This window comes from Macrobrachium nipponense, chromosome 3 (genome assembly GCF_015104395.2).
Source record: "Macrobrachium nipponense isolate FS-2020 chromosome 3, ASM1510439v2, whole genome shotgun sequence".
NCBI classification, from domain to species: Eukaryota; Metazoa; Arthropoda; class Malacostraca; order Decapoda; family Palaemonidae; genus Macrobrachium; species Macrobrachium nipponense.
In genome coordinates this window covers 117,095,847-117,107,967 of record NC_087202.1, presented here as the reverse complement: position 1 = coordinate 117,107,967, position 12,121 = coordinate 117,095,847, and the positions used below count along the sequence as shown (strand labels likewise).

At 39.0% G+C, this 12,121-nt stretch overlaps 1 protein-coding gene across 1 annotated transcript; it reads left to right on the top strand.

The window, feature by feature from the left end:
- Positions 1–9,394: 9,394 nt before the first annotated feature.
- LOC135221995 (uncharacterized) lies at positions 9,395–11,880 on the top strand. The gene is made up of 4 exons (XM_064260103.1): positions 9,395–9,553; positions 10,119–10,256; positions 10,698–10,870; positions 11,580–11,880. Exons 1-4 carry the CDS (start codon positions 9,525–9,527, stop codon positions 11,750–11,752), a joined length of 513 nt encoding a protein of 170 aa, XP_064116173.1. The 5' UTR covers positions 9,395–9,524; the 3' UTR covers positions 11,753–11,880.
- Positions 11,881–12,121: the final 241 nt, after the last annotated feature.

Here is a 12,121-nt window from a genome sequence, read left to right as displayed (position 1 = left end):
CTCTCATCTCGTTTACATGCGACGTATTTCGCTTCTATTCCACTAAATCTATCTCAAGGGCGCAGTGATAGCAGCTGCTTCTTGACGGGTCACCCAAACGAAAACTGACCAGACTCACTGGGATTTTTAAAAGCTCTGCCTTCACATGTTCTGGAAATTAAGGGGTTTAAGAAGATACTATTCAAAATAAAATCCTCCATCGAAAAAATAAAAACCTAAAAGATGGTTTAGTCTCCTTCACAAGAAAAAAAGATGAAGAAACTCTAGATTTTATGCTTTTCAAGTCAACAGTCTTTTGCTCAATTAGATCTCCGGAGTTGAAGAAATAGGGGCATACATACGTGAGCACACGCACTCTAGATTAACGTAAACACACACACGCCGCAGATATATAGGAAATTATGTTAATATTTGTTTTGAATCCTAAGAACTTACCCAGGCGTCTTTAATCTACTCTATGGACTCTCGTCTCGTGCTGAAATATTTACCAGCAGTTAACAGCATTCTCGTTTCCCTAACGCAGAAGAGCATTCCAAACTCTGTTAGCAAATATATCGCTCCGAAATAAAATCTTCACCTCACAAACAAGGCCTCTAGAAAGTAGAACAAGTTCAGACCACTTTTCCTCTCTCTCTCTCTCTCTCTCTCTCTCTCTCTCTCTCTCTCTCTCTCTCTCACCACAGCAGTATTATTATATAAAAAATCGTGATCTCAAGGCCCGTCTGTGCGTCTGCGCGTTGACAAAGATAGAAAAATAATAAAAAATGGAATAGAAGCATCTAATGAGAATTATGGCCTCTAATGGCGGTTCATTCGATTTCGTATATATTCATTGACTTTCTACCTATGCCCATGATTCCGTCGTTAAATCCTGGTCACATCGTCTCTTAGGCCTACAGCCCTGTCGAAACCTGTTCCTCAGAGGAAGAAGAAGAAGAAGAAGAAGGAGAAGAAACATACCAGCACATTTTTTTTCTCAACTGGGCCGGGCAGGATTCGACCTTCCTTGTAGCTTGGGCTCTGATCCAATATTAACTTCGTTTTCTTCGCTTTAATTAGTCGCCTGGGAAAGTGATTACTGGTAGTCATCACCTTCACTTAAACATTATAGCACAACCAGTTATATGTTTTTCGACTACTGTCTCTTTCCACTTATCCTGTGAATTTTGAAAAATGGAATCCTGGTCAGGTTTTAGATTTTGTGCCAACATATCAACATAATCCTTTTGACTCTGCTTGATCCTAATACAAGTCTTTCTTCACATAATAATCACAAGAATAAAATTGATAACCTTACTGTTATCGTTAAGAATGCTAATGATCATTAAGGTCCTGGATATTATTAATTTTAACTGCAAATATCCCACTATGTTAATGGGTTTCCAAAAGCAGCCAAGTCACAATGATCATTATTTTCTTTGACAGAACTGAAAATTGATTGCTTGCTGCTGTTTTTGTCATTATTTTGATTATTGCTGTTATTCAGATGTTTGCATTGCCATTACTATTACTATGACTACCATTATTACTATTAGTATACCAGCAACTGTTTGGGTCTAGCGTTTAGCATTTTTATGTAGTATTTACCTTGTGTGTCTACACTACGTGTCTTGTAGTATGTCTCTGCTTTGCCTATTCTCTGCATATGGCCCTGAGCTGAAATAAATAACATAATTTTTAAATAATATCATTTATTCTTATTATAATTTGTTCGTCATTCCAAAAAATGTAAATCATTCGTGTGATGAAAAACACAGGTGTCGTCACATTCTTTGTAATCTGGCTTCTTGGAGTGTTGATAATATCTGAGCGGTTGCTCTATCACTTTCGGTAGTTAATACAAGGAATTTTTTGTGGTGCCTATTCCCACTCTCCCTCTCTCTTTCTCTCTCTCTCTCTCTCGTCGACGGTCAAGGTGCCCTCCCAAGCATCTACCCAGCCGACATTTTTTCATTCGTTAGGCCTACTGTGTAGTCTGCGAGCACATATAGGGGAGAACGGCCATAAACAATAACAGCTTGGGTGAAATCTGACAGGGAATTCTTGGGTATCATACCACAGAGACATTCAGGTCTTCCATTGTGCGCGTGAATTCTGTACGCATGCGCTTATTCTTCTCCTTGTTATCTTCGTCCCCACGTCAACTGCTATATTATTGCTGCTCTCCGTCTCTCGCTTGCTTTAGGCTTACGCATTGACATATAGTACATTGTCTGCGCTAAGAGGAGTCTCTACAAGGGCAGACGGGAGGCTGGGGTCATTCGCACGCAGCGCTTTCTTTATGATTATCATGATTATTATATTATCATTATTACTTACATATCAGAGTTTAATAACCTATTTTATAAACTTATACGTAGACTTAGAAGGCGTTAAATAGTTCTCTCCCTCTAAATGTAAAGTAGTTTTGCTTGGTTGATACCCACAATCCTTCAAATTAAGGAACATCCACTTAGTACCATGTAAAATCGTGCTATGATAGTCATACCCAGAACTACTTACATGACACCAGTTATTCATACAAAGAAAGTCTTTACCTTTTAAACAATACCGATAACTTGAAAGCGTTTTCATTGGGCTTCTTGGAAAACATAAGAGCGCCAGTATACTGAAAATTGATTTGTTCCCTTAATCTCTCTCTCTCTCTCTCTCTCTCTCTCTCTCTCTCTCTCTCTCTCTCTCTCTCTTTCGCTTAAGAAATACTGAAATCAATAAATGAACCAGTCCTGTAGGATACTAGACTTGGGGCGACTATAATGTAAACAATATATTCATGAGAAAAAAAAGTAATAAGAAAGGAAATGTACTTTTTCTATCAGTTCTCTTAATGGAAATACATACATATCTCTCTACGATAGAAAAAATGTTAACAAAGACGAAAAGACACGTTACCAATAACTTTTCTTAATGATTATGAATAAATACATAAACAGATAGATACTGGAAGAGATCTCTTTCCCGAATAAGGAAAATACTGAATTTTTATTGGCTTTTATTTTCTGGGCTTGAAAGGTGATAGGATTAACGTAATGACTATACGTTCACAAATCTCTCTCTCTCTCTCTCTACGTTATCTATTATTGTTATTATTATCATTAAAATATACTGATAGGAGCACGAGTCTTCAAATGGAGAAACAAATCCACAGTTATGTAAATGTACATATATTCAAATCGAAAACTGTAAGGAAGGCTTTTGGGGAATGTGTTCGGTTCCCCTTTTCAATCTGCCACGTTGATGTAGCGTCCAACAAAAGCAACATCAAAGGGGCCAAAATAAGCGACTTGTTTATGAACTGTGTTACCGGTCGTCAAGGGGCTTCCATCAGAAAACAACGGCATTGCCTGATCTACTACATATGCTTGACGACCGGTTCCACACTTCATAAAGAAGTCGCTTATTTTGACTCCCTTGATGTTTACTTTGTTGGACGCTACATCAACGTGTCAGATTGAAAAGGGAACCGAACACATTCCCCAAAGCCTTCCTTTCGGTTTTCGATTTAAATATATGTACATTTATATAACTGTGGATTTGTTTCTCCATTATTATCATTATTATTCAGGAGTTGAAACCTATTATATATATATGCTTGCTATTCGTGAAATAGAGAGAGAGAGAGAGAGAGAGAGAGAGAGAGAGAGAGAGAGTGAGAGAAGGGTTGGGAGATGCACTAGAATTCTGATCGGCCATATTGATAGGAGAGGCCATTGTTTAGTGAATCAGACCAAGGGTAGCTTGGATAGGCCTATGGCCACAGAGATGAACGATATCTGAAGGCGAGAGGTGAAACTTTGACTTTGTTAAGGGTGTCTCCACAAGGTGGGTGGAGAAAAACATGGACAACTGTCTCCATTCTTGCGTTAGAATTATTTTCTTAATAATAAACTGACGTCACAATGGAAAGTCTTTGGCTTCTAGGGAGCATATACTATGGTGGCTGCTGATGTATGTGCGCATACATGCATACAAATATTTATGTATATACATATACATATACATATATATATATATATATATATATATATATATATATAATATTATATATATTGTTGTCAGTTTTTGCTAAAGAAACAGTTCTATTTTGCATTCCTTCCCTTGCGAGGAAATTTCTTATAAGCTTCCAGGAATGTAGACAATAAAGACACGGCTACTTACTAATTTTTTCCACTTTCTTTTTTCTTTCTTTCCTTCTTCGTTTCCTCCTTCTACCCGTTCCTGTCTGTCATAGAAAAAACTTCCTCAATTATTCCATAATAGTTTTATAATTACCACCGTGTACATAATAACTCAGTTATTTTAGCAGATAACTGCGTTTCTTGCTGTAAATCTGACGGGAAATGCGCTGTAATGGTGTTACATTAACAAAGAATTCTTATACGGGCTTAAATATATAGCTCGTAAGCGTTACTGTCCACAGCAAAAAATTGTACAGGGGTCTTTTCTACACTTGCATTTGTCGGTAATTTTGAAGAAATTGGTCGTCTGCTCTTAGTGATTATAGATACTGCCATCACCATAAGATTTACTTTTAGTTGCCTTTGAATAATTATACCTCCCCCCGCATAAGTACAAGAATTACCCTTCATAATAAAGTCCATTGTCTTGAGAAGAAAGCATTTAAACACTTTTCTGTAATTTACATATACAATTTCCTTTTCATGTAACAATACAAACAGTAATTAATCTCTCTCTCTCTCTCTCTCTCTCTCCTCTCTCTCTCTCTTCTCTCTCTCTGAGAGCAAAGTCTGAGAAAGGGCCCAAGTACAAATATATGAAACAGAGGGTACAAGAAGAGGCAGGGAACACCTCAGTCCTCAGAGAGAGAGAGAGAGAGAGAGAGAGAGAGAGAGAGAGAGATACAGCCGCATTTCAGCAGAATACTCCACTTTTACTGTCTGAGAATAGAAGCTTATACTAAGTAAAAGTCCTGCAAGTCTGTAGCAACTATTAAAAAAAAAAAAAATAAAAAAAACTTTCAAAAACAATCTCTGTCAAACGCTGGAGGTGATGAATACAGTCTGCGAACTTCTATGCTTTTATTTCTATTCAAAAGAGGAAACAAGAATGAAATATACATTGTTAAAAATTTACAAAAGTTATGACCAGGCGAGTCTTTGGCTCTCGAAAGAAGACGAAGGCTTAGCTTCCAGAATCCAATAGAAATGTAACGTGTAACCTTTTTTCCAGTTTCGTCATCTTATTTCACAAGCAACAAGCGCCTCTATTTCTACCCTCACTACGTCTCTGTCTGGATGTAGATTCTTGACTTCTCTGATTTTTTTTTTTCAAGAAAAATGACCTTGCCTCTGTTTGTGTCGTTCGTCATTTGTCTTTTGGTATCCTGAAGGCGCAGAGTCCATTGTGCTTCTATGGCTATCTGATTCCACATAGTGTTCTCTTCGATCGTTTTGACCTTCCAAGGAGAAAAAGAAGGTTCTACCCTAACGCACAAGTAGCAGGTCTACGGACTCTCATACAGGCACCTCAGGATCTGCCCTCATGTCTAATCCAAATCATTGTTTCTCGTCTCCTGTCAACTTTAGGCCTTCGTCGTTCGCCCATTCTTTCGAGAGATGCTTCCAGAAGCTCAATTGTCTTTCTTTCTGTCCTTTCTACCCTCGTCTCCCTGAGGGCAGCAGACGAACTTTTTGTCCTTCAGACAGAATTTCTTACAGTCTTCCTTCTTACCGTCTTTGGCATCGTGGACTTTGACGTACGTCGTTTTGTTCACCTTGACGGAGGCCTGTGACTCCGAGTGCGTTTCAACGTCCTTGGACCTGTTAGAGACGGAAAGGTCGTTTACTTTACAAAGTTCTTTACTTAAAGACAAAAATCGTTGCTTTCAAAGATCCCAACTTCAGTTCCTAAGATTCTCGACTTTTGTACGATGACATTCGAAATGAGCTGAATGTTTTATTATTTTTCACCCCAAATGCCCCATGAAAATATGAAATGCTTAGTATGTACATGAGCACTAGTTACGAAAAGGGGTTGGGGGTTCCAAGTAGACTAGGTACTGACTACAGTAAGGGAAGATGGCATGAGTTAGAATTATTGTTATTATTATTATTATTAATAATCAGAAGATGAACCCTATTCACATGAAACAAGTCCTTAGGGGCCACTGATTGAAACTCAGGCTTCCAAAGAATATGGTGCTCATAAGGAGTAAGAGAAGGCAAAGGGAAAGACAGAAAGAAAAGATCTGTTATTTCAAATTAATCACTGATGGATGGTAAAAGATCTCCATTGTTATGAATAAAATTGTATTAAGTCTGAAGAATGTACGATTGAAACAATCCATAACATCTGAGAGAGAAGCAGATAACATAAGAATCCCAGTGGTCCAAATGACTAAAATCCCAGGTTTTCAAAGAGCTTTAATGGATTTCTTGTCTAATATCATCATCTTAGATCTGTATAACTTACAATATCTTTTCTTGTAAAAGTATTTTTACAATGGCTGTCCTTCTACTGGAAAATTTCTTGGGTACAAACGTTCTCCATTTATAAGTAAATGATTATTGTTTCCGAGGCAGCCTCCTCATTTGATCAAATTGGAAGCTAATGAGAGTAACAGTCCCTCTATTGATAACACAAGTAAACCTTTAATATCATAATATGGTTCAAAACCGAAATGTGAAACATCTATATAAGCAATAGGTTACAAGCAACTCCAGTCAAATAATAAATCTCCTTTATTACTAATCAGTTGTGTCCCTTTACCTTTCCGATGTCTTGGTGGCAGCTCCCGCCGACTTCTTGGCCAGGACTTGGGCGATTGCAAGTCCCAAGATGAACAGTGCAAACACTGCAAAGATTAACGAGGCAAAAATAAGAAAATAAGCGATCAAGTAGAACAACAGGAATGGTGATATATCCATATATACGTACATATATCATGTATACATAAAAAAATGTTGGACCTTAGCTCCGTGTCACATACGTGATGAAAAAGTGGCATCTCAGACTAGGCAATTAATAACATTAAATGATTTGCCTTTAAACTGGATTGTATTCTACTGGAATGTATTGCCTTTAAACTGGAATGAACAAAAAGCATCTGTCAGAACGAAGACTCGGTGAGAGACTCAGTCGGGAAAGTGAAAGCTCGGAATGTGAAGTAGTGGTAGCAATTAAACACGTCCAAAGTATGATTAACAGCAAACATCGAGAGAGAGAGAGAGAGAGAGAGAGAGAGAGAGAGAGAATGATAAAAAAAATCTATTACCTTTTTTCATGGTTAGAGGAATGATGTTGACGACAAGGAGTCTCGTCGATGACTAAACCCTTCGTCAGATTTGGCCCACCTGGTATTCGGAGAGCTTGCAACCTCGCTCTTCGGCCATGTTGATATAGATTTCCAGTATTGTTCCGCACAGTTACAGGAAATTCAGCAGATATTTTGTATATTTACTTTACTGTGTTTTTGAAACACTGGATATTTTCATATTTTCAAAATCATCGAAGTTATTCTGGATAAAAACTGACTTGATAATCTTGTGTCAGAGATAACTCTTCTTTGCTCTCAAGGGAAATGTTATGTAGTACATCTTTTCTTTTAAAAGATTCTAAAAAAAACGAATGAAAAATTCTCGAAAAATGAGAAATTCTTGGTAAATATAAGATTGCCAGTGATACTAATATTGATTTAAATTAGGTTACCTTAGGTTTTTAAATCCATACCGTTGATTTACTAGCACGTTTCAATAACATTCGAAGGTTGATTGCATTACTCACACGAAAACCCAAACGGACCGAAAATAAACATCCACGTCCAGGAACCCCACTTTGTTTACATTCTTTACCGTTCCTCCGTCCAGAGAAAGCACGAATTTCGCTGACGAAATGACAATCATTTACAATTTTGCGATGGCAATTCTCTGGTAAGCATTAGAGTTGCCTCACGCTGAGGGACCTGGGGCAACCCGGACGAGCTGTAAGGTCTCTCTCTCTCTCTCTCCCGGGGCCCCCCCCACCCCCTTTCTCTCTCTCTCTCTCTCTCTCTCTCTCTCTCTCTCTCTCTATATATATATAAATATATGTGTGTGTTTTGCACATACAATGTATATACAAAATATTTAAGGCTTTTTCAGGAATGGTAATCTGCAGTCGATATTCCTAGTTGTATTCAGTGCGCAGCAAAAGCCGAAGTGACAGCTTTCAAATCCACGATATCATGTAAATCTATGCGAGTCCTTATTTCTTCTCGGTTAAATGCATTTAAACAGTTTTTATTGGAGTGTAAACGTTTCTCATATCGCTAAGAATGAAAAACTCAAATATAAATTCGTCGCATAGGCCTTCATTCTTTCGAATTTTGGTTGTGCGCGCGTGTCTAAGTATGTGTAATTCAAGCGTTCGGGCCAGTGCCGGCGAGTAGCTTGTGTGCGTGTTCGCGTGTGTGTATGTGTGGGTTTATTACCTGTTGCCTACATGCCACAAGTACGTTTATACGTATGAAATGTGGAAAGACGAGGGTGGAGTTCACAAGCCTAATTATACTGCTGCTATCTGCATAAAACATTGTTCGCTCAAACAGGAGGTCACCTGTATCGAGTCTGACCACTGGAAGAAGACGAAGATTGAAGGACGATAAGCCAGCGCACGTAGGGGCACCGATAGGACTAATGCAAACTAAGGCACACAAGGGTAAAGGTGTATATAAACTCTTGCTCACTGTACAATAGAAGTAACCTCACTCAGGTCAATGGCAAAAATGAAGTCGCAGAGGACGGGAATACAATGGTGTTTCGAGAACCTACTGGCAAAAGCTACAGCTCCTTAGGTCCAAGGCGACAAACCCTGAATTAGCATCAGGTGGCCTAACAAACACACGAGTGCGTTTTAGCCGAATGTGGTCTGAGGGGGGGGGGGACGCCCTAGGGGCTTGATCGGGAGAGGAGATATTGAGAGAGCTATCCGTAAGAAATGAGTTGAATAAGGATATCATAAAAGAGTGCATATTCACTATGTCGTAAGTTTTAAAAACATAAAACAAAACTTCTTTGAGAAAAGTACATAATTTCAGACAGGAAGAAATCATGATGGCTTCTCTATATTGGAAATATAATAATAAATCCTTGATGGTGTAAGTGTCAATAGACATAAAAAATATAGGAAAAACGAGAGCTTTCGAGCACCTGCTCGATCCTCCTAGTGACGCGTACATATCAACACATTCACCTTTGAGCATGGAAGTTCACGCATGCTTACGTAAAATCTGAAATGTGCCCGTAAGAAAAGTTAAACCTTGTTTTGATTTCTTAGCCCAAACAAGGATCATAGTCGCCGTCCTTATGTAACCTCAACAGTGATCTCTCTCTCTCTCTCTCTCTCTCTCTCTCTCTCTCTCTCTCTTAATTGGCACCGATCTCTCGAAAAGGTGACGAAGAAGAAGAAAAAAATCAAAGGATGTTGCGTCTAGTCGGAACTAGAAAAAACTGCGAAGCGAGCCACCTGCAGTTTATCTCTGCACGTCCTTAGCCTGTTATTCGTATTTCCAGTCAGATTTCGCAGGAATGGGGCAAAGTGCCACTTTGCTCTGCAGGTAAGTTACACCTTGTAATTTGCATTAGAGGGACATTCGTTTGTTAGTAGCTCGCAAGTTTTATGCGCTTGCCTTTTCATAACTTTACTCATTTTTTTTCCATTTCTGGTGTGGCGTTCACGGTAGTCATCAAACTATGATAAGCACAGTATTTGTTCCAATATATATAATATATAGATTTTAATATTCGCAAAGGAAGAAAGCAGCATAATGCTCTCGAAACCAGAATGGGCAATTTTTTTCAGACTTCGTCGCGAAAACGGGCAGGAGATAAAGGTAAACAATCGTGTTTAAAGATTGCGTACATCTGCAAAACCCTTATTTATCAAAGATAAATAATGACTTCTTTGTAGCTAAGTTATCAAACTTTCTCTTGTTGTCGTCGTTATAGTTGTTCTTCTCCAAGCTGCAAAAAAGGTTTTCTTTTTTGGGGGTGGAGGGTGGCGGGTTGGGTTGATGGTGGCGGGTTTGGTTTTGGTATGGTGGGGTGAGGGTGACTGATTTTGAAACATTTGACTCATCTCTTTATTCAATATCCCATTTGCCATCTCTTTCTTGCGAGCAGAGCCCTGTTCATAGCGACAGCGGTGTGTGTTGCTGTGGCTCCCGGAGACTGTGTTGAGAAATCCATGTTCGTCATAGATGGACTTCTTCTTTACCCACCGCCATTTTTGCCAGAAGATTCCTACTTCCAAGGATCGGCGTAAGTAACTTCAGATTATGTTGTGTCAAGAATCTAATCTTACTTTCTGTTCGACGATTTAATGTTCTGCGTATGTGCAGATTTTATTTTCGTCCTTTCAGCACTGATAACAGATTTGAATGTAACGTTAACACCCGATTTTTAGAGGAAAAAAAACGAGCAATACTCTCTGTGACATTCAAAATACTTTATTCAAACGTTAGTTGCATTCTTCATTCGTCATTTGAATGGATGTCAATAAACCTTAAACGTATTCTGAATACAAGTAACTAAGTCTTCAGCGTAATCTGAATACAAGTTGCCAAGTCTTAGCTGTCATCCCTGTACATATGACCAAGAGCTGAAAATCATTTCGATACATAATACCAAGCCTTCAGTCAGAGTCATTTCCATACACGCAGACAAGGTATAATCTAAGTGCTCCCCTCTTGAACATTTCAGACAAAACAATTTCAACCAGAGGATAGGAGCCACATCTTACGCAGAGAAAAATTACAACCAGTCGGTGACCATCGACATCTTTACCAGTAATTCGGTCGACATGGAAACTTGCCCTTACTTGTGTCTAGATGGAGAGGGATCTTTTTATTGCTGCCCACAGACTGAAGAAGAAGGTTCGCCTCTCTCTCTCTCTCTCTCTCTCTCTCTCTCTCTCTCTCTCTCTCTCCTTTCCTCTTGATCTCTCTCGCCACCGTGCGAGTTTTAACCTCTAGAAATGACCATTTGCTTGCTGAGTATATATGTATGCATAAATGTTGGTCTAAAATATGCGCTGTTTTTAGACGATAGGGCTTTGCTTCGCTTCTTAGCTGAAGTTTTGTCTGTTTAAGATCAATTTTTTGAAGGAGACAACCTTTTCCATACGAGTGTTTGACCCGCTAGGCGATTGATACTCTAGTATATAATTCACTGTGAAGGTCAATAAGTTTTAGTAGAACTTATTTATAGCGCTATGCCTTCGGCTGAGGGTCAAGTCCGATCTGTTTTATTCAACCCGTCTTTATTCTTTAATTGTGGATGGAGAGAAAATTGAGATAGTAATTGAGCAATTATGGTCAGTGAAAGAAAGATCGCACGAGTGTCTCGATAAGCAACAACGCCCACTGTTTCTTTGTATGTGGCTGGAGTAGTCAGTCATTAGGGTAACTGAACGAATGATTTATAGCATAGCACAGTATACCTGACACACAGGAGAAAAGTGTATAATTGAGCTTCTCTTTATTTTCCTATCTGAGAAAAGTGCATCTATGCCTTGAGTTCAGTGGAAGTCCGGAAAAATTAAATGTCCAAATTTTTTACATCTGTGCATTTCTCCCGCCGCAGAGCACGCAGGATTCTGTCCGGAGAAAGAGGATGTGTGCATACGCCTTTCGTACCTGGTGCAAACGACCAAGACCACTCGTTGTGCCAACGACGCCGGTTGCTCCTCCAACGAGAAGTGTTGTTTCGATCGCTGTTTTGGAGCTCGGGTCTGCAAAACAGCGATCGTCAAGTGATTGATCAGATGCGGCCGGTGATGATGTTAATTGCCATGACAGCTGTTAAGTGTTGCTCTCCCGAGGGTGTATAATTGATTGTTTCTTGACATCTACTCATAAAAATGACAGATACGAAAGCATCCTTACTGAGCGTTTCATTACCCGAGATGATGATGACATGATGGATCATCAAATTACTGATGATAATGATGATGATGATGATCTCATGGACTTTTGCCGGATTATTTAGGAAACCTCGAGCAGTATAACGAGGAAGAATGATGAAAGCAGAGGAAGACATACTTTAGCGAAATATGATGGTTCAGTAGTCACGGATAAGGTACTATCAGGGTAACGATTGTGTTCACTAGTCTGTCCCAAAAGTAA

Bases quoted from the DNA above. Each gene is read 5' to 3' on its own strand.
- LOC135221995 (XM_064260103.1), top strand. From the start codon at position 9,525: ATGGGGCAAAGTGCCACTTTGCTCTGCAG. The intron at 10,257-10,697 runs GTAAGTAACTTC...TGAACATTTCAG, and splicing joins TCCTACTTCCAAGGATCGGC to ACAAAACAATTTCAACCAGA. The intron at 10,871-11,579 runs GTTCGCCTCTCT...CTCCCGCCGCAG, and splicing joins CCCACAGACTGAAGAAGAAG to AGCACGCAGGATTCTGTCCG.